This window comes from Triturus cristatus, chromosome 12, assembly GCF_964204655.1.
Source record: "Triturus cristatus chromosome 12, aTriCri1.1, whole genome shotgun sequence".
Lineage (NCBI taxonomy): Eukaryota > Metazoa > Chordata > Amphibia > Caudata > Salamandridae > Triturus > Triturus cristatus.
In genome coordinates, this window is record NC_140595.1 from 50,555,523 (window position 1) to 50,578,442 (window position 22,920).

The 22,920-nt window shown below is 49.1% G+C and overlaps 1 protein-coding gene across 1 annotated transcript in view; it reads left to right on the plus strand.

Moving 5' to 3' along the window:
* Positions 1-22,920, plus strand: part of ZFR2 (zinc finger RNA binding protein 2) — a 701,383-nt gene that overhangs the window by 350,763 nt on the left and 327,700 nt on the right. Inside the window, exon 12 of the mRNA XM_085639486.1 lies at positions 8,194-8,390. Coding sequence (XP_085495612.1) covers positions 8,194-8,390 — 197 coding nt within the window. The remainder of the gene's footprint in view (positions 1-8,193; positions 8,391-22,920) is intronic.

Below are 22,920 nucleotides of genomic sequence, written 5' to 3' on the forward strand. Positions count from 1 at the left end.
TTATATAAAGGACATCTTTATCATCAGGAGAACTCAGCGCAGTCAGTTATCACAGATGTCTCTCTTGTGGGATGGTGAACTCACATGAACCATCTTTATGTTCAGGGAACTTGGTCTGAGGGAGACGTCTTACCACATCAACTGACTGGAAGTGAGAACTTTCCATCTGGCCGTAAATGTTTTCCTTCCTTCCTTCAAGATATCCCTACTTGTATAGATTGACAGAAAAACAAGGACGCATGCATTCAAGATCACTCATGTTTAAAGAGTATTCAAGTCGCAAGGGGCTAAGTTTGTGCAGTAAGGTTAAATCTGAAAGAAACACATAGTGATAGATTCCTTACCTTAGAATATCCCCAGGCGTCAGACTGGAGCCGGAAAGTTTTTGTCAGCAGTACCCCTGCGCGTCGGTAGGTGGCGTTGTGCGGCTCCTCGTCCGTCATTGGCGTCGTGGTCGCCGAGAAGACATCGCAGGCGCTACTTATATGCCGCCCACACATGCTGACATCAGTTCTTCCTTTTTCCGCGCCAGCAAGCACAGATCCGGAAAGAGCAGGTACCCCAGTCATTTTTTGACTGACTTTTAGAGGCTTTTTGTCTCTATTTTTTCATCAAATTTTCGACTCCTGGTGCAGTTAGGATGCCCAGTTTTAAGTCCTGTGAGGACTGTCACCGCATGATGTCGGTGACTGACCCACACCGAGTGTGTCTTTTCTGCCTGGGGCGCGACCATGACCCCAAGTCGTGCCCCCGGCTGCCGGGCCATGGCCCGAAGTCTGCGGTAGTGGTCCCGAAAGCTGCTGGAGGCCCGGCAGATAGAGTCATCATCATCGATCTTCGGGATCCAAGTCTTCGCACTCGGGGTCAGGTAAGGCGAAGCACAAGAAGTCGAAAAAACGTCATCGTTCTCCGATTTCCCCTCGCCAGTCGCGTGATGCGGCTGAGGGTGGTGCCTCACCCGCGGCTCCGGCGGAGCCTGTGGTGTCGCCGCCGGCCTACCTGCCCTTCCCTGGTCCGTCAGCGACTCCAGCCCAGATACAGCAGTTCCTGTCGTCCATGGCTCGCCTCTTTGGGCCGTCGGGTCCCGCGGTCCCGACTGGGGGTCCTCGCGTTCCATCACTGGCGGCCCCGGCCGCTGCCGGCCCCAGTGCCGCAGGACCCCCATGGATCCAGGCCTGGATCCGGTTCGAGGCCAGTTGACCTCGTAACACCTCCACCGACGTCGACCCCACCGGCACCACTTCTGACGTCACCTGCTCCTCGGGACAATGTCGGCCCCAATTTCAGCCACGAAGGGGATGCGGCGTCGGGACGGTGTCGATCGATGCCGTTCTCGACGTTGCTCTCGGATTTCTATCCCCATGTCCCTGCTCCTTATTTTAGGCTTGTACAACGGCCTGAGGAAGAAGGGGAGGACTGAGAGGGGTCTGAGGACCCTCTCGCAGCTGATTGCTTTTCTGATCAGGACTGGGCAGAGGAGTTGGGGGAAGCCAGTGGTCTGGATACCTCACCAGACCTTGCCATGCTGTCTCCTCCTACCGTGGCTACGGAGGAGGGCGCTAGTTATGCTGTGGTGTTTTGTAGGGCGGCCGAGGCTCTACACCTTGTGCTCCCTACTGTGGCCGTCAGGACTAACCTCCTGACAGAAGTGCTTCAGCCGGCAGCTACTATTGCGGAGCCGCTGCTCCCCTTCAACAAAACACTTTCTGACGTTCTTTTGGGCACCTGGTCCAGGCCCACCACAGGGCCTCCCCTGGATAGGAACGTGGCCCGACGCCATCGCCCGGCTCCGGGTGACCCCATTTTCCTCTCCCAACATCCCACCCCGAGAGCTTGGTTGTCCAAGCCTCTGCTTCCCCAACGACCTTCCCTTCCGCACCACCGGATAGAGAATCCAAGAAATTGGATCAGTTCGGAAAGAAGAGTTTTTTCTTCCGCCAGTTCTGCGCTGCGGTCCGTGAACACCGCATGCCTCTTGGGCCGTTACTCCCACTCTCCGTGGGATACGGTGGCGCAAGTGCGGCCTCAGTGTCCGGAGGAGGCCCGGACAGCTCTCTCCCAGGCTCTTTCAGAGGGGAGGGACGCAGCTAAGTTCATGATTCATTGTGGCCTAGACACCGCCGACTCACTGGGCAGGTTGATTGCAACAACGGTGGCGATCAGACGCCACGCCTGTTTGAGGACTACTGGATTTTTGGGGGATGTCCAAAGCACACTTATGGACATGCCCTTTGATGGCTGTCGCCTCTTCGGACTCGCGGGCTACGGTCAAGTCCTTGGGGCTCTCCGCAGTCCGCCCTCCTCCGCCTTCTGCTTTTCGCTCCTTTCGTGGCACCGGAAGGGGCGCCCCACAGCATTTGCAACAGAGCCACAAGCCTGCGCAGCAACAATCCCAGCACGGCCGCGGACTCTGGTTCCGCCGTGGCGGACCAGCGGGCGGGTCAGTCCACCTCCACCCGGCCACCGCTGCCTCCAAACCTTCCTAGTCTGAACTTTCAGGCCCATCAAATGCCAGTGGGCGGCAGGCTTCGCCATCACCTCCCTCACTGAAGCACCATTCCATCGGACAGGTGGGTTTTAGAGATAGTCCGAAGGGGCTACTCCCTCCCCTTCGAGACTACTACTCCAGCCATGCCACCTCAGTACCACCGCATGTCGGGGGATCACTTGGTGCTTCTTCAGCAGGAAGTTGCGGCCCTCTTGGCCAAGGAGGCCATTGAGCGCGTTCCGATGCCAGAAGTTGGTTGTGGTTGTTATTCCCACTACTTTCTGGTGCCAAAGAAGGACAAGGGCCTGCGTCCTATCTTAGACCTCCGGAACGTCAATCGCTTTCTCCGCAAGGAGAAGTTCAAGATGCTCACTTTGGCTCAGGTCTTGTCTGCTCTCGATCCACAAGAGTGTATGGTAGCGCTGGACTTGCAGGATGCTTACTTCCACATCCCAGCCCTACGGGCGCACAGACGCTGCCTGCGGTTCATGGTAGGCCACGAGCACTTTCAGTTCACCGTGCTTCCTTTTGGCCTTACCAGCACCCCTCGGGTGTTCACGAAAGTGATGGCGGTGGTTGCAGCACATCTGCGCAGATCAGGGGTTTCAGTCTTCCTCCATCTCGACAATTGTTTGTTAAAGGCGGGCTCGCCCCAGATAGTCGTCTCCCACCTCCAGACTACGGCCGACGACCTGCATTTGCTGGGGTTCTCCATCAACGTGCTGAAGTCGCACCTGATTGCCTCTCGGAAGCGCCTCTTCATCAGAGTGGTCCTGGACACGGCACAGTTTCAGGTCTATCCTCCCGAACAGCGAGTCCGGGATATTCGGGCTCTGATTCCGATCTTTCAGCCCTTGTCCTGGGTTTCGGTCAGGGTGACCCTGAGGTTGCTGGGCCTCCTGCATCCTGCTGATCGATCATTCCAGATGGCATATGCGGGCTCCGCAGTGGAACCTGAAGTTCCAGTGAACCCAACATGGGGTGAACCTGTCCGATCACGTCCAGACCTCGTAGGGCACTGCACATCAATTGCAGTGGTGCCGGACGAACCAGGATTGGTACAACGGCAGGTCCCTCTCCCTTCCCCAGCCAGAGTTCACAGTGGTGACAGATGCATCACTTCTGGGGTGGGGCGGCCACATGGGAGGCGGAGATCAGAGGCCTCTGCTCTCTGGCAGAGTCCGGGCTACACATGATCCTTCTGGAGCTTCAGGCAATTCGTCTTACACTGTAGGCATTCCTTCCTTCTGTCAAAGGGAGAGTAGTGCAGGTGTTCATGGACAACACCACCGCCATGTGGTACTGCAACAAACAGGGCAAGGTGGGGTCACGGACCCTATGTCAGGAGGCCCTTCATCTCTGGAAGTGGCTGGAACATCAAGACATGTCCCTGGTGGTTCAACACCTGGCAGGTTCTTTGAACGCCAGGGCTAACGAACTCAGCCGCTGGTGCATGACTGATCACGAATGGCGTCTTCAATCAGAGGTGGTGCAAGGTCTCTTTCGACAATGGGGAGAGCCTTGGTTAAATCTATTTGCCACCGAAGAGAATGCGCAATGTCAGCAGTTCGGCGCATTGTAATATCCAAGGCGGCACTCGCTAGGCAACTCTTTTCGTCGCGAGTGGAGTTGCGTTCTTCTATTTGCCATTTCGCCTATACCACTTCTACCCAGAGTGCTGAAGAAGATCAAGTGCGACCAGGCCCAAGTCATTCTTGTGGCCCTAGACTGGGCTCTAAGAGTCTGGTATCCCGAGCTCTTGCACATGGCCATCGATCCTCCGATCAGACTGCCCCTTCGGGAGGATCTTTTGTCGCAGCAGCAAGGGACGGTCCTCCACCCAAACCTGTCCAGCCTCCTTGTGTGGAGTTTGAGCAGCGACAGTTGGCAGCTTTCGACATTCCTCCTGAAGTCTGTAATGTTATCTTAGCAGCCAGGCTTCCCTCCACCGAGACCGTATACGCCTGTAGATGTAACAAGTTTGTGGCATGGTGCACAGCAAAGGCTGTGGATCCCCTTTCTGCCCCCCTTTCAGAGGTTCTCTTCTTCATTCTTTCTTTGGCCCAGCAGGGCTCTGCTCTGGGTACTCTAAAAGGCTATCTTTCAGCCATTTCGGCTTTTCTTCGGCTTCCTGACCAGCCTTCTCTTTTCAAGTCCCCTATTGTAAATAGTTTCCTTAGGGGCATTACTCACTTGAGCCTTGGGGTGTGGCTAGACAGATCTCTGTCCTTCGGCACCCAATCCACCAAACTGGCAGCCACCTGCTTCGGCCTCCTCAGAGTGTTAAGAAAGGTACTCCATCTTCTACCAATGGAGGCAAAACAAGTAGCCATTCAGGGCCTTATCCAGTCACGACTGGATTATAACAACGCCCTTTACCTCGCCGCCCCAGAGTACACGATACGGAGACTACAGACGGTGCAGAACTGTGCCGCGCGCACTTTGCTTCAGATCCCTCGACGTCAATCAGTCAAAAATGGACTGAAAAAACTGCATTGGCTACCCATTTCCCAAAGAACACAATTCAAAGCCTTATGCATTGCGCACCAGGCGTTCTGGAAAACGGGCCCTCTCATCACATTTGCAACCTAGTGTCACACTACCTTCCCACTAGGAATCTGCGATCCAACCAGACCTTCACGGCCACAATCCCCAAAATAAAAAAATCCAGAACTGGCGGTAGGACTTTCACCTACAACGCCTCTAAGCTATGGAACACCCTACCCCTCCACCTAAGGAAAAATCCCAATCTTACCTCATTCAGGAAACAGCTAAAAACATTCCTCTTCAATGCTGCTCAATAACGCCCTGGCTACCTCCTCTTGTTCTGTTGGCTTCTTAGCGCTTGGACGCCCCCGGGCAGCAATCGCGCTCTATAAATCAACATACAAATACAAAATACAAATACAAATACTTGTTTCCTCCAATTCCTTTCGTAATGCCCCAGTGGGACTTTAACCTAGTTCTGACCTATCTTTTATGCACTCCCTTTGAGCCGCTACATAACTGTCCTCTCAGACTTCTGACACTTAAAACTGCCTTTTTGGTTGCCATCACCTCTGCTCGCAGGGTGAGTGAGCTTTAGGCTCTTTCTTCCAAACCTCCTTTCCTGGCTGTCCATCCCGACAAAGTTGTCCTTAGCACTAGGCCTTCTTTCCTTCCCGAAGTGGTTACCTCTTTCCACATAGGACAGACCATCACTTTGCCAACCTTCTGCCCGCCCCGCATCCTTCTGAGGAGAAAGAGAGGCTCCACCGTCTGGATTCAAAACGTGAGCTTTCATTCTATCTGGATTGCACAAAGCAATTCTGGGTGGATGACCAGCTCTTTGTTGGCTATGTGGGCTCCAAGAAAGGTCGGGCTGTGCAAAAATGGACCATCTCTCGATGGGTTGTTCTTTGCATCAATATCTGCTATTCCTTAGCAAAAAAGGAACATTTGCGTGCCCATTCCACCAGGGCGACGGCAGCTATTATTGCTTTGGAACGTGGAGTTCCCCTTCATGACATCTGCCAGGCAGCTACGTGAGCTTCCTTGCACACGTTTACTATGCACTACTGCCTGGACAGCCAAGTCCGGAGAGACGGGTTCTTTGGCCGTTCAGTTCTCCAGGACTTTCTGGTGTCAACTTAGTTCGCAGACTCACCTCCATGGTTGGTATTACTGGGGTATCTATTCTAAGGTGAGGAATCCATAACTAAGAGTCTCTTTCAGATAAACAAGTTACTTACCTTCGGTAACGATATATCTGTAAGAGACATATATTAGTTATGGATTCCTCACCGCTCCACCCATCCTCCCCGTTCTGCGAACTGACTTCTAGGGTAAGGGACTCCCTTTCAGGGCCCTAGTTTTTTGCACCAGTGGTCAATGTCTTGCATGGCTCTGCGCTTCTGGTGTGGAATGTCGTGTAAAGAACTGACGTCGCGCGTAGGGGCGGCGTCTAAGTAGATACCGCAACGTCATTCCAGCGACCACAACACCGACGATAAACGCGAAGTCGACCAATGCCACCTACTAACGCGTAGGGGTACTGCTGAAGAAAGATTCTCCAGATTCCATTCTAATGCCTGGGGATAATTCTAAGGTGAGGAATCCATAACTAATATTTGTCTATTACAAATATATCGTTACCGAAGGTAAGTAACTCGTTCGTCTTTGTTGGTGATCACTAACAAATATACATAGTTGGATCCAACCTCCGACGTAATCTCACTGTCCCCGGATCCTCCAAAGTCAGGCAGGGGATCAGGTATTTCTTGGTGGGGTCTGCCAAGCTTTGGAACAACTTGCCTCACTTCTTACGCATGCTGAACTCAGAGTTAGAGTTCAGAAAAACGCTGAAAACCTGGCTTTTTAAGCAACAGGATTAACTGTGTTGGTCCCTCTGTTTGGATGTCTGCTAAATTAGCGCCGAGACACCTCGTTTGAGGTAGCTGTGCGCTTTACAAATATCCATTATTATTATTATTGTCGCATTCAGAATTGGACACACATTTGGTTTGTATCTCCAAAAATGTGTGAATGATGGTTCACCTAAGAACGAAAAGTCACCAAATGACAGAAAGAATAACCTTGCCAATAAAATGTTTGTTGTTTTTGTCCATTGCTTTCTGATTTATGCACCAAGAAACATTTGTTTGGCAAACACCATATGCTTTGAACAATTGACATGTTTTGGGCCTACCATATAATTTCTGATCCATGTTTGCAGTCCTGCTCAAGGCTGCAAACTGGACAATGTTTCCCCAAGCTTATTGCAAACCGCTCAATGGGGCTAACGGACAGATGTTTGATATACTGTCTCAAGCAGTCCAAATCACTGTTTGTGATAGCAAAAAGTTTTTTTTTTACAATTACTAAAACCATTTTTAGCAGTCTGTAAAAATTTTGTGACTACTAAAATGGTTTTGCAACTCTATCCTGAAACCGTGTTTGGAAGGTCCTGACGTAGGCATCGCTTTGAAATAGCGATTGAAGATGAGATGAGTGAATGGTTAGTGACTGAAAGTGCAGGTGACCAGTGCCAACTCTTAAATTAACTTAAAAATGTAAAGTGATTGTTTTTTAAATGTACACCATTTTCTTTAAGGAAAAATGGCTGCCTTAAAAAAAAAAAAAATTGTTATTTAAAAATAGTCACAGACATAGTGGTCTGCTGACCCCTGCAGTTCACCATCTCTGTGATGTCCACCTGTCGGAGTGAATCGCAATAAGTGACATATCTCATGTGTAAAAGGTTGGGCTGATTACATGCTGCTCTGAATCAGAATTTTACAAGCCAACCTTTTAGTATATAGTTCAGCACTGGTCACAGAAATACTGGGCGCAAATTGCGACTTATAGTTTGTAAATTGGACCCTATGTGCCCTTGAGGAAATGGGATGGCTTACTTGGCTAATCTAAGTTAATGAAAGTGGGCCTAGAAAAGAAGTCAGTAAATCAGGCTCAGATCATACATGGGGTGCAATGAAGATTAAGCATATGAAAGTGGGCAAAAAGTACATAATCAGAGGTAGCACACCTAGAGGTCCAGCAGGTGACAGACTATCATTTTGAGAACACATAGTTATAATGATTAAAAGCAGGACCGAACACAATGTGCATATTGTTGATATTAGAGTTTTGCATTTATATTCTCATTTGTTACAAATGCAGCCCTCACTATTCATTGAAGTTCTTTGGTTTTCATTTTTTTATGATAGCGTAACCGACGCCCTGAATCTTTTGACGATCGATACATCATGTTCAAGCACTCCCAAATCTATCCCACGGAAGAGGAGCTGCAGGCAATTCAGAAGCTCGTGTCTCACTCTGAGCGTTCTCTGAAACTTGTCTCCGATTCTTTGGCTGAGCAGAATACCGATGCCAAGGAAGAAAAAGAGGAAAGCAGCGAGGAAGGGTAAGAAATGTGCCTTGTGGGGAAACTTTCTGAGGTCTGTAAAGGGAGAATGGCAAGGTCAAAGCACTAGCAGACCACCAGAGTTGGAGGATCACTAATTCATACTAGACAAACTTAAGAAACCCGCAACTTAATGGTCAGAAAACAGAGAGGTTGTCTTATTGTTACATACACACACCTGATTGATGCTGTTTGCGGAAATTGCTATTTTGATTATTTTAGGTGGTTTAGTGCATGTACACCCTGAATTGCAGTGATTGTGCCACAGAAAGTATTGTTTGTATTGTTTTCTGCTTGGTGCTTGAGTTCCACAAATCGCGTGTTCCTTGGCTGTATATTCTGAAGTGGGTGTCATAGAACTTAAAACACTCCTCTAAGTTCACAATGTGGATTGTTAAGTTTCCATTTACCGCCGGATACACTCTGTCCATCCAGCTTCTCTCAATCCTTTAGTTCTTTCTTTGCTATAGAATCGACATACCATCTGCCGTGAGAGTCTTTTTTGTGTGTTTCGTTTTGGCCTTTTTTTGTTCTTTTTTAGGAAACCTTTTAAATGCTTGCTACTTTCTCTCTCAGAGAATTTTCTTTGAAAGATAAAAACAGCGAACTATTTTGTTCGATCTCCAGAACATTTTTTATAGTATCTTTTTTCATGTGACAAACGTTTTTAAAATCATAACAACCATGACTATACGAAGCAATATTTTCTAAGCTGTAATTTTTTTTAATTTTTTGGCCAATTTAGTTAAACAGTTAACTGTAAACACTACTGTTTAAACCCGTTCTAAAAACCCTCTAGCTAGGCAACACATGCTGCAGTTGAGATATTGTTAAACCAAAACTGCAGCTTTAGGAAACCCATAAGGCTGTCAGCCTTCCCATGATGAATTACATGGTAGGGAGCGAGTTTGAATTTTAAACTCGGATAGAAGGATTTTTTCAAGGCCATTGGTTGATCCATTTTTTTTTTGTTTGGGTATTTTCTCCCCTCAGAAGATATAATTTGATGTTCTCTTCATTTTTGTAGTTCGTCTTCTGAAGTACATATGTTTGTCCTGTTTGAGGTGATGTAAGCCTCAACTATCTCCTTCACTCACTATGCCTGTTCTTATTGCCATTATATCAAAATCAAGGTGACCCAGAACACAGTGAAACCGTGTACGTTTTTAGGTCTCGGCTAGCGATGGCTGCGCTTGCGCAGTCTCGCTCGCGAGAGATAATGACTTGGGAGAAGAGGGGCTTGAACCCGCCCCTCTTCTCCCCTGTTCTCCATTGGCTGGCCTAGTAAATGCTGGCCAGCCATTGGAGAAGAGGTCCCGTCACTCCAATAATGCCCCGTCCTTTTCGGATCGGGGGGCGTGTTTTTTGCGAAAAGTCTCAGGGAGGAGACAACAGCAAAACACGCCCCCGAATCCGAAAACGACGCTGCGTTTCTCCGAGGCATTTCTTCTGTGCCTCGGAGAAAGGCGGTGGTGTCCCGGCATCCATCCCAGTTCCTTTCTGGTGGATGATTAAAGGCATATGAGGGTTGTATGATTATCAGTTGTGGGGCATGTAACAGATCATCAGGTTTGCTGTTGCGCCCGTGTGACAAGTAAACAACGCAGGGAATAGAATAGGGATGCAGAGCTTCAGGCGGTGGTGTCCCGGCATCCATCCCAGTTCCTTTCTGGTGGATGATTAAAGGCATATGAGGGTTGTATGATTATCAGTTGTGGGGCATGTAACAGATCATCAGGTTTGCTGTTGCGCCCGTGTGACAAGTAAACAACGCAGGGAATAGAATAAGGATGCAGAGCTTCGAATCAATGCTATTCCGCTTCCGGCGGTCCTAGAAGACTACATTTCCCAGAACCCTCTTCTCCGGGTGCGTGACGTCTATCGTCAGCTGCGGCGCAGAGGTCTCGCGAGAGCGTCGGGCCCGGGCCGCTTGTTGTTGGAGCCAAGATGGCGGCGGTGGCGCCGCAGGCCCCCCAGGCCGAGGCGGCCGAGCCTTGGTACGTGGCGCTGCTGGGCCTGGCCGAGCACTTCCGCACCTCCAGCCCGCCGAAGGTGAAGTTGTGCGTGCACTGCCTGCAGGCCGTGCTGGGGAGCAAGCCGGGCCCGCGCCGGGAAGCTCGTACACACCTGCAGTTGGGCTCCGTGCTGCACCATCACACCAAGAACAGAGACCTGGCCAGGAGGCACCTGGAGAAGGCGGTAAGAGGAGGGGGAGGGCTGGGAGTGTCGGGAGAGGGCCACATTTCTAGGAGTATCAAGTAGAGTGCCAAGAACTTGGAGGATTTGAGGGGGGAGTAATGCATACCCAGGAGGGGAGGTACATAAACAGGAGTACCTGGGAGAGGACCACAGACTGATGAGAGGAAGCAATGCACACCCAGGAGAGGAGGTACATAAACAGGAGTACCAGGGAGAGGGCCACAGACTGGTGAGAGATCAGAGGAAGAAATGCACACCCAGGAGAGGAGATGCATAAACAAACAGGAGTACCAGGGAGAGGGCCACAGACTGGTCAGAGTTGAGGGGGGGAGTAATGCACACCCAGGTGAGGAGATGCTTAAACAGGAGTACCAGGGAGAGGGCCACTGACTGGTGAGAGTTGAGGGGGGAGTAATGCACACCCAGGAGAGGAGATGCATAAACAGGAGTACCAGGGAGAGGGCCACTGACTGGTGTGAGTGATACATACCCTTGAGAGGAGGTACAAAAACAGGAGTAGTACCGGGGAGAGGGCCACAGACTAGTAAGAGATGAGGTGTAGTCTGAGGTGCTGACCCATTACACCTACAAGTGAGGGCTTGTCCCGAGGCGCAGCCAGGAGAGGAGGGCATAGGGCATGTCACCCGGGGGGTAAGTAGACGTCATTCACAGTGCTGCACTAAAACAACAACAACAACAGGGAGCTGACCTGCCTTGCAACCTGTATGATACGGAGCTTTTGGCACAGTTAACAACAAGGATGGTTTGAGTTTCCATTGAGCCACAAACTCCATTTTACTACTACTCTCTTCTATTAACTAGTTTTTGTAGAACATTCAGTGGGACTACACGCCTGTATTTGTCATGCAACCTTTTATTCTGCACAAGCCTTTCCCGGTTCACCAATTGTGTATAACTGTGGTATGGGCATTATTTTGTATTTTGCTGGAATGTGTATAACATTAGAATGTGGAATTGCATTTTTTTTCTTGATGAACGTTTAATTTGCATTTGCAAACACTCGAACGAGTTGTGCGTTTGGTACATATTTTCATGCTGATCATCATATTGTAATCGTCAGTTAGCGTACCCCTGTAAAAAACTTCCTATTCTTTTGACACACTGTTATAATTATTATCACAGGTATAGCTAGAAGCGCTCTGGAATTATAAAAAAATATATATTTCTCCAAGGGATGGAATGCTTCAGAGATCTACTTTTCCCTGAGAAAAAAAGTTCCACTTGTCCCTCTTGGTGCCTTGGAATAACATGACAAGTTATGGCAGTATACTTATTTCATCAGGGCTCATGTTTTATCCGGGATTGGTTCTAGCAAGGCTGTGTTTTTTGCCACCTTCTGCAAATCTATATACGTGTGCTGCAAGTAATTGGTAGTTCCATGTTTATAATGCAGTGTGACCCACGTAATTACTTTTTAAGGGTATTAACCAAATGCTCTCCAATCTCTTTCCAAATTGGAAAAGGTTGTAAATGTACGTCTACAGAGGCAGTAGTTTAGTTGTTTTCATGATGAGGAAAGGGGGTGTAGGGATAATGAATATGCAGTTGATTGACAGATTTTCACATGAGCACATGTACCTCTGTGTTTTTGCTAATGTGAAAATGGAAATACTAAAGTTACCTAGGAGTAAGGTTTTCCGGCATTATCTGTGAATTTCTGAATGTCATAAACATTTCACAGAATGTTGCTCATAATGCTTTGACGTCAAATCTCCATTACTTGTTTACAATATTTCTCTGTGTGTGGGTGCAAATGCAATAGGTCTCGCATTTGAGAGTGATTAAGCTATTGACATTGTAAATAACAATGCAGTTTCTTTAAATGTTTTAAAAACAAAAACATAAAAATAATGTCATGAGCAATGCCAATAGCTCTAACTTTACCAATGCCGAGACCATTGCATTGTAAATGCTTGTTTCCAAGAGGGTTGGATTCACTGTCAGTAATATATTTTCAGGAAGCCACATATTTATGTAAACCACGTATGCATCAAAGTGCCAACATAGCAAAACATCATACTCAAATAGCATTTAGTAAATCGAGGTATTATTAGGTTTGAATAATTTTCATATTTAGTGGCGTAACAAAGAATAAGTGTGTAAGCAGAACAGTGCTCAGTGCAGGGGTGTAAAACACAAGAGTACAGTTGATTATGAAACACTCTTTGGAACTACTGATTCAGACCTCGTCACACAGCCAGTGGTGAGACTAACTTAGTTTTCATAGCAAATATAGGCATAGCAGTCTGTTTTATGCCAATTGTGGGCCCATAACTTTGATGGGAAGGACTACAGCGTTCTTAGCATGGGACAGCTGTGAATTTCAAGGAGAAGTACTACGGATTTCCATTACTATAATAGAGGTACTGCCGTATATACATAGGATTATATTTAATGGCTGTCCAGTGACAAAATTTGTATTTTTATTTATTTTGTATTTTTTTTTTTTTTTAACCTCTTCAGTGCCCATGGCGAGATAGTCTCGTCATGGAGCACGGTTGCGCTGTGCCCATGACGAGACTATCTCGTCATGAACCCCACCCACTAATAAAACGCCCGGCACAGGAGGGGGAAAGGGCGTGGCACAGAAGGGGTTAAGGTGGAATGAATTGTGGTATTGTCAGCCAAATGTTTTTTAACTTCTTTATAGTTTTGGTGATTTGGATGTAATTTTTAAAATTAAAAAATAACATTGTCATTTGCAAAGTGATGCTTCCAGTCTTCATTTTTGCTTTGTTTCATATGGAAAAATTAATTATCTACCGATGAGCTCGCATGTGATTGGAGATATTATACTTCTTACGGAATTGGAGTGAATACCTATGATGGAGAACTGTTAGTACTGTTCTGTTCAAGGCATGTGTGCTGTAGATACACATGCTTTGCATACTCCTGCCATTGAGTGTTGGATCCGGATGTTTGCAAGTTTTTTTTTTTTCAAAGAAGTCTTTCCCAGTCATGAGGTAAGCTGACTCCGTCTTTCGGTGATAGTGCCCATAGGCATCGACTCTATTGTTAGATTGTTTTCTTTCCGCCTTCGGGTTTGGACATGGTTTGCGGCGCTCTGGTTTGAGACCATTCTTTGGGATCCCCTCAGTGTGCAACCCACTGTACCCTCGTCGGTATTGTTTCGTACGCATCCCATTATTCCCGCCTGTCGAAAAAACTCCCATCTTCAATCGAGAAGACGTCGTTGGCGGCCTTCGAGCCTAGCCATGTCGGTCGATTTCCACGTCATAATTATCTAGTCTTCTGCCGATGGAACGGAGTCCGTTTCAATTCTGTCCTCGGTGCACTCCAAGTACCCGCTCACCGACCTGCATAAAGTCTGTAACTCGTGCCTCTCACCGGAGTACAAGAAAAAAGATTGTGCCGCTTGCCGATCGTTCTGATTGAAAAACACTTTGCGGGACCGTTGAGCTCGACGCAGGGACATGCAGCGGCAGAACATCGACTACACACTGGATATATTCGGGTAAGACACCGAACAGGAGGAAATGTAAGTGTCGGCAGCAGAAGAGGAGGAAGCCTTCTCTATCCAAGAATCGGACTCCGAACCGGAGATCGAGTTAAAGTCCAAAGACGTTCAAGTGGGACAGGGTGTCGTGGGTAACAAAGCCCATTCGCCCACCAAAATCATTTCCACCAAACAAAAGGATTCTGGGCCATTATTGCCTTCGGGACAGGGTTGCCACCAAGAGACTGCTTCTATCGCCCCGCCTTCGGGCTCGGCACCAAAACAGCATATCAAGCCTTCTGGCTTCTGTCGAGACAAAAAGCCCTCTGAACTGTAACCTTTGGCTCCAAAGGATAAGAAAGACAGGTCCAGCTCGACTCCGAAACTTTTGGCACCGAAACAAAAAGATACCTGTGGTCGTGGGTGGGTGGCGGGCTGGAATGACAGACTAGAAGGCCAGATGTAGTGGGCAATAGTGATTGTCTTTAATGAACACAAGTTCCGATTATACTGGATAGAGGGGTAGGGATAACTGGGGGACGGTCTCCAGCCGAGGTCGTCTGGTGTCGATGCTTCTCAGGCGTCTCCACTCTGGGTTGTAGCCGGGGATGGTAGGCCGGGCGGTTGCTCCTCAGAGGACCGGAAGAGAAAGAAAGAGGAGCCGTTAGTCCTGCTGGGACTCCGAGGCAGGTGCCGTACCCGAGACCAAAAGGTGGTGAAGTGGAAATGGACCGTGCGGGAAAAGGGGGAGAAGGGGAAGGGCGAGGCTTGGTAAAGGAAAGGGTGCTCGGAAAGGGTCGTGAGAGAAACGGAACTCACACAGTGCAAGGTGCTGTATATTTTTACAGGGTGGCTGGACGTGACTTCAAAAGAGAGGGAATCTATATACAGGAGGGGGTTACTACTTTATACAGAGCACCTAACGTGCTTAGGATATGGTGGAGGGTACTCACGCGCCCCGCCGTAACTCTCCTCCGAGTTACGGCCGCTCATCAGCAACCTCCGGGGGACTCCACCAGTCTTCGGACCACTCCTCGAGTTCTCCACTTCCGTCTTCTCTTTCCTCCGTAACGTCAGTCGAGAGTTCCTGCCACGATCTTCCGACGCTCTCGGTCCCTGCAGTTCCGCCTTTTCTGTTGTCGTCCGTCCGCAGGGGGGAGGGACTTCCGGGGCACCGGTCAAGTCCTTCCGGTCCGTCGGCACTCCTGATTGGACCCTGTAAGAGAGAGAAGGGCGGGGTCTCCGTTGTCACGGACGCTTTGGTGATCGTTCTGTTTTGGGTGTCCTGGAAGGGAAAACGCCGTAGAGGCGATAATCCGGGCGGTATGCGTGAGGGTTTGGGGACTGGGGAAAAGGGTCCATCACATCCCCTAGCTGTCTTTCGTGTACCGGGTGCGGACATGGGATAACGGGACAGGTAGTCCGCGTTACCCTGGTCCACCCCTTTCCGGTGTATCGTGGTGAAACGGTATGGCTGAAGTGCCAGGAACCAGCGAAGGACCCGGTCATTATGTCCTTTGTTCCGAGCCATCCATTCCAGGGGGGCATGGTCCGTGTAAATGGTGAATTCCCGGCCTTCTAAGTAGTAGCGGAGACTTTCCACCACCCATTTAATGGCCAGGGCTTCTTTTTCTACCACAGCATAATTTCTTTCTCGGGGAAATAACTTCCGGCTGAGGTAGAGAATGGGTTTCTCATTTCCAAACTGGTCTTTTTGTGATAACACCGCCCCCAGCCCTTGTTCTGAGGCGTCTGTCTGCAGAAGGAAGGATCGTGAGTAATCAGGACTCACTAGCACGGGATCCGAGGTCAAAACATGTTTAAGATCGGAAAAGGCCTGCCATAACAAGGGCGTTGGGTTTCGGAGCAATGTCTCAGTGTGTGTGGACTTTTTCAACAAGTCTGTGAGTGGTGCAGCCCTTTGAGAAAAATTGGGTACAAACCTCCGATAATACCCGAGGAGACCCAGGAATGCACGTAGGTCTTTTTTTGTCTTAGGGAAGGGGAGGGAACGGATGGCTTCAGTTTTGGTCTGTTGGGGTCGTATGAGGCCCTCCCCTAGAAGGTATCCCAGATATTGAACTGTTTGAGCAGCTAGGGTGGTTTTAGCGGGATTGATTGTAAAGCCATATGCCCCGAGGGAGGTGATAACCTTGTGGAGGTGGTCCAGGTGTTGCCTCCAGCTACCACTATAGATGACTATATCGTCTAGATATGCCCCCGCATACTGTGTATGGGGTCTTAGTATGTGGTTCATGGCTCGTTGAAATGTGGCGGGAGCGCCGTGAAGGCCGAACGGGAGAACAAGGAATTGGTACAACCCCTCAGGGGTGGAAAATGCTGTTTTCTTCCTGTCCTCTTTCCTGAGGGGTATCTGCCAATATCCCTTACAGAGGTCTAGCGTGGAGATGTACTGCGCCTTCCCTATGCGTTCGATCATCTCGTCGACGCGCGGCAGTGGATAAGTGTCAAAAGAGGATATTTTGTTGACTTCCCGGAAATCAATGCAAAATCTGACGGATCCGTCGGGTTTGGGAACGAGGACAATTGGAGAGTTCCAATCGCTCACTGAGGGTTCTATTATGCTCATCTTCAGCATTTGTTCCGTTTCTTTTTTTATGATCGCCCGACGGGCTTCAGGGACTCGATACGGCCTTTGTCTGACCACCTTCCCGGGTACCGTGTGTATAGTATGTTCGGTGATGGTCGTATGACCTGGTACCGAGGAAAATACCTGACGTAAGGGATATAGGCGGTTCTTGAGTTCGTGGTTTTGTTGGGGGGGTAACCCCGAATCTATGCAGGTGGCAAAGGAAAGGAGTTCCTGCTTTACGGAGTTAGAGAGAACGGGACGTGGGCCTTCCCACTTTTTTAACAGATTTACATGGAAGATCTGCTTGGTGGCTCGTGTAGGGTCCAGTTCTAACTCATAAGTGACAGGGGTTACTTGTCGAAGAACGGGATACGGGCCTTGCCATTGACCTAGTAGTTTGTGGTCGGAGGACGGCATCATCAATAGAACCAAATCCCCCACGGAGAAGTTCCGGGACTTTGCACCCTTGTCATATTGTACTTTTTGTTTGTTTTGAGCGTTTTCCAGGTTTTGGTGTACAATGTCCCGTATCATCGCCAAATGTGTTTTCAGGTTGGCTATATATTCAGGGAGGGGACGAGTACGGTCGGGTTCGGCTTCCCAGGCTTCCTGGGCCATGTCTAACAGGGTACGTGGGGATCGGCCATACAGTAGCTCATAGGGCGAATAGCCGGTGCTGCTCTGGGTTTTGCAACGGATAGCGAGCAATGCCAGGGGCAGCATATCTTCCCACCTTTTTGCGTCCAACCCCAAGAACTTCTTCAGTGTTTGTTTCAATGTGGCGTTATACCGTTCCACCAACCCGTCGGTTTGTGGATGGTATGCTGAGGTCCGGATTTGTTTGATCCCCAATTGTGAGCAGACCTGTCTCATTAGGGCTGATACAAAAGGGGTGCCCTGATCGGTTAGGATCTCCCGGGGAAATCCTACCCGAGAGAACACGGAGATGAGGGCTTTAGCGATGTTCTGGGTGGTCGGCTGCCGTAGCGGCAGAGCCTCTGGGAAGCGTGTGGCATAGTCCACGAGGACTAGGGCGTAGCGACAGCCGCTGCGAGAGGGTAACAAGGGGCCAATAATGTCCATCCCTACTCTGCTGAACGGGACGTCAATAATAGGGAGTGGTTGTAGGGGTACCCGAGGGGGTCGGTATCTGCTGTTTTTTTGACACACTGGGCACTCCCTGCAGTATGTTTTCACTTGTTGGTGGACCCCGGGCCAGTAGAATCTCTCCAGAATGGTTTGGCTGGTTTTTTCATCGCCAAAATGTCCGCCTAGGAGGTGGCTATGGGCGAGAAACAGGACCCTATCACGGAAAGGGCCGGGGATCAGTAGTTGGGCCTTTTGTTGTGCCCCTCCCTTACGGTATAACAACCCCTGTTTTTTGTAGAAGTAAGGACCTACGGTAAGGGGATCTTCGTGCTCTAACGCCTTAGCCCATGCTTCCTGCAGGACGGGGTCTTCTTGTTGAGCTGCTCTGAATTCTCGGTCGACCTGCCAGGGGTGGTCGTCCGGGACCACCGGGAAGACACCGGCATACTCTCTTTTCTCCTACTTCTTCTGTGCTTTGGTTTTCGGGTGCTTGGGCTGGGTTGCGGGAGAGGACAGCCCCCGAGGGAATGGGGCTTCTTCCCACCATTTGGTTAGGGTCTCAGTTGTGTCCTGTAGAAGTCCGGGTAGACCGGAATAGTCACTCCCCAATATGACTTCTTCTGGAAGTGAGGGAACGAGTCCTACGGTGAGGGTGGTTCCTGGATCCTGGGGATGTTGGACCTGGACTTGGGTGGTTGGATATCTCTTCGTGTCGCCGTGAACACATTGAATGGCGACCATACCTGAGGGGGGGTCAACAGGGTTCTGCATGATCTGGGGCCGGAGAACGCTCTGTCGACACCCAGAGTCGGCCAGAGCTGTTAGGGTTTGTCCGTTTATGTTCACTGGACGATGGAACGAGGGTGGCCCCATAGCGGGAATCGAACACACATAGTTTCGGGCCAGGCCAATCTCCATGGGCTCTTCTTTGTGGGGGCATAGTCGAGCGATGTGTCCAAAACCCCCACAATCGTAGCATTGGGGTCCGGGGTTGGTAGGTCGCGTGGGCATTGATGTAGGAAGCAGAGGGGTCAACACGGGTCTTCTAGGTAGAGGTGGGCGGAGAGGTCTGAGGCCTGTGGAGGGAGGGGGTTTCTGTGGATGTTCCTCCTTGCCTCGGGGTATCTCTTGTGCTCGACTGTAGGCGCTTGCTATTTCCACTGCAGTTTCCAAGGATAAGCGTGCATGTTGACGTACCCATCGTTGCGTACCGGGATGTAAAGAGGACAGAAATTGTTCTAAGTGTATCTTTTCTAGTATCTCCTCCTTAGTGGATGTTTCTGGTTTCAGCCACCGAGAGGTCAGGTCCTTGATTCTAAATGACAGGGCTCTGGGGGTTTCTTGTGGTCCTTCTTTGACCTGACGTAGTTTCACCCGGTAAGCCTCAGCATCGATGCCCAACCGTTCCAAGATGCATATCTTGATGTCCGCATAAGGAGTGATGCCTTGGACGTTTGCTTGTTGGTATGCGGCCTGTAATTCGCCAGTCAATAAGGGCCCCAGGTAATGGCCCCAACGGTCGATAGGCCATGAGGCGGCCTGGGCTAACCTTTCAAAATTCGTGAAGAAGAAATCCGGGTCTTCTCCCGGTACAAACTTCTGGAGGACCACCGAGGGTAGGGAGGCTGTTGGTCTCTGTTGCTCCAGAACCGTGGTTAGTTTCCCCATAGCTTGTTCGTGGGTGTCTCCCTGGCCTTTAAGTACGTCGTGGAGCTGCCCGCGGTCGTCTTCGGCAGTTTTCAGGAAGTGCTCCATCAATTTCCCTAATTGTTCTTGGGAGGCGGCCATCCTCTGCATTACGGCCTCCATGTCTCCAGGAAATCCCACTTCTGACACCACCTGTGGTCGTGGGTGGGTGGCGGGCTGGAATGACAGACGAGGAGGCCAGATGTAGTGGGCAATAGTGATTGTCTTTAATGAACACAAATTCCGATTATACTGGATAGAGGGGTAGGGATAACTGGGGGACGGTCTCCAGCCGAGGTCGTCTGGTGTCGATGCTTCTCAGCCGTCTCCACTCTGGGTTGTAGCCGGGGATGGTAGGCCGGGCGGTTGCTCCTCGGAGGACCGGAAGAGAAAGAAAGAGGAGCCGTTAGTCCTGCTGGGACTCCGAGGCAGGTGCCGTACCCAAGACCAAAAGGTGGTGAAGTGGAAATGGACCGTGCGGGAAAAGGGGGAGAAGGGGAAGGGCGAGGCTTGGTAAAGGAAAGGGTGCTCGGAAAGGGTCGTGAGAGAAACGGAACTCACACAGTGCAAGGTGCTGTATATTTTTACAGGGTGGCTGGACGTGACTTCAAAAGAGAGGGAATCTATATACAGGAGGGGGTTACTACTTTATACAGAGCACCTAACGTGCTTAGGATATGGTGGAGGGTACTCACGCGCCCCGCCGTAACTCTCCTCCGAGTTACGGCCGCTCTTCAGCAACCTCCGGGGGACTCCACCAGTCTTCGGACCACTCCTCGAGTTCTCCACTTCCGTCTTCTCTTTCCTCCGTAACGCAGGTCGAGAGTTCCTGCCACGATCTTCCGACGCTCTCGGTCCCTGCAGTTCCGCCTTTTCTGTTGTCGTCCTTCCGCAGGGGGGAGGGACTTCCGGGGCACCGGTCGAGTCCTTCCGGTCCGTCGTCACTCCTGATTGGACCCTGTAAGAGAGAGAAGGGCGGGGTCTCCGTTGTCACGGACGCTTTGGTGACCGTTCTGTTTTGGGTGTCCTGGAAGGGAAAACGCCGTAGAGGCGATAATCCGGGCGGTATGCGTGAGGGTTTGGGGACTGGGGAAAAGGGTCCATCACAATACCTTTCAAAAATCCCTGGAACTAATGAAGGAAAACTGAACCCTAAACAAAAGAAAAATTACATTAATCCAGATACTGGACATATTTTGGCAAAGGATGCAATACTATCCAAAAGAAAGATTGTTCTAGAGGATACAAGCTACAACATTCCGCTGAAAAAGAAGAAGGACATAGCTACAAGCCCTATCTACCCTATACTTCAGGCCTCTCCACCACTTGCACCATTACCAGGCTCAGACCCCCTAAACATCACACCACAGGGCTCTCCACATACACAGCCTGATATAGAAGAGGAGATGACACTAATCCACTACCAATAGAGCCATGGGATGATTATTATATGGATCAACCCATGGATAATGACCCTTATTTATACTCTGCAAAACCATCAACTCCTGATGACAACACAGCATACCAGGAGTTAATCTCAAGGGCAGCATCATACCATGGATCTACACTATACAAGGAATTCTTAGAAGAGGGTTTTTCTATTCAAAACATTAGGTTCTACACATAGGACAACTCAATGTTTACCTATGCTAAAAGGCATGATGAGACATGCAGATGATATTTTTAAAGACCCTTTATGTGTCCGTATATCAACATCTAGGGTCGATTAAAAAAAAATATAAACCTCCACCATCTGACCCAATTTTTCATTAAGGGGCAGGTGCCATTAGATTCCCTAGTGGTATCCAATGCTCGGAGGAGAGAAAATTCTCAAACCTCAGCAGATGCACCTCCTCCAGACAAAGGGTCTAAGTTAATTGATGCATCAGGCAAAATAATAGCTGCATAATCCGCTAACCATTGGCACATTGCCAACACACAAGGACTATTGGCGAGATATGATAGAGCCCACTGGGACGAAATGAAGGAGCTACTCCAACACCTCCCAGATAAGTATAAAAAGAGAGAACAGAAGCTAGTGCAAGAGGGAATATTTATATCTAATTCCTCTATTAGATGTGCACTAGATGCTGCTAACACTGCAGCAAGGGGAATTAACACCAGCATTCTCTTTAGAAGACATGCATGGTTCAGAATCTCTGGGTTTAAACCAGAGGTTCAGCAGTCTATTTTAAATGTTCCATTTGACAAGGAACACCTCTTTGGGCCTCAAGTGGATATGTCACTCGAGAAAATGAACAAAGTTACTGAAGTGGCAAAATCAATGGGAGCACTTCAGTCACCATCCAATAGAGGTTATTTTTGCCGCTCATTCTATAAAGGAGGATCCAAAAGTAATCCCTCAGATTCAAATGCATCCTCACACTAATCAAACATGCAACCCCTTCATCTAGGGGTTTCTATAAGGGAGGTTACAGAGGGAACAAATTCAAAGATAGGGGAAAAGGCACGCCAACACATACCTCCCCATCTCCCAAAAAACAGTGACTTGCCTATAATTCTCCCCGACCACCTTACACCTGTTGGAGGAAGACTACAAAACTTTCTTCCAAATTGGCGAGCAATAACAACAGAAAAATGGATATTAGACATTATCCAACATGGCTGTTGCCTAAAACGCACCACCAATCTTCCCAGTATTCTACCTCGCAATCACAAGCTTTCATCACAACACCAACAGCTCCTCAGTACAAGCTCTTCTAACAAAAGGAGCTATCAAACCAGTTCCATTACAATCAATCAATAGACTTTATTCAACATTTGAAATAAAATGAATAAAGGGACATAGAATAAAATTTCACTTCATACATGTAGGAAGGTGGATATCTGACTATGGTTACCCCCAACTTTTTGCCTAGTGTTTAGCTGGTTTTTCGACTTAGTTGGCCTGATATCCTGCCATTCAGGGTCTCAGGCTGTCTGCTCTCTCTTTAAAATGGACTCCATGTACCCTAGGTACATACCCAATTGGTAAGGATCACCTTATTGGACCCTGTACAGTGTACCCTAGGTACCCAGGGCATAGGTGTACCCTAGGCCTACCAGGGGCTGCAGCATGTATTATGCCACCCCTGGCCTGGCCTTCCATTATGACACAACTGGCTGATCACTCAGCTGGGGCAAGGTCGTGTAATCACCCCTTGCTTAGGTGTAGTATTCCTATACCTACCTTATATATAGACACATGTGTACCTATCAGCCACTCCTATGGCAGGCCTTAACAATCCTGGAGGCAGAGTGCTTGGTAACATGTGAGATGGTGCTCTAGCATGAGCTGAGCCTGTCTGCAGCCTGCGGAACCATGTCCTTATAGCTGTTCTATGCTATAGCCTACCATATACTCTTAAAGTGCCTTATAATCTTAACGGTTATGGTAACTATGGTTTGGCTTTATCAAAACATGTCGTGTAAGGTGTCTAACACTTTGGAATAATACCCCTATACCATTTCTGGTGATGAGGATA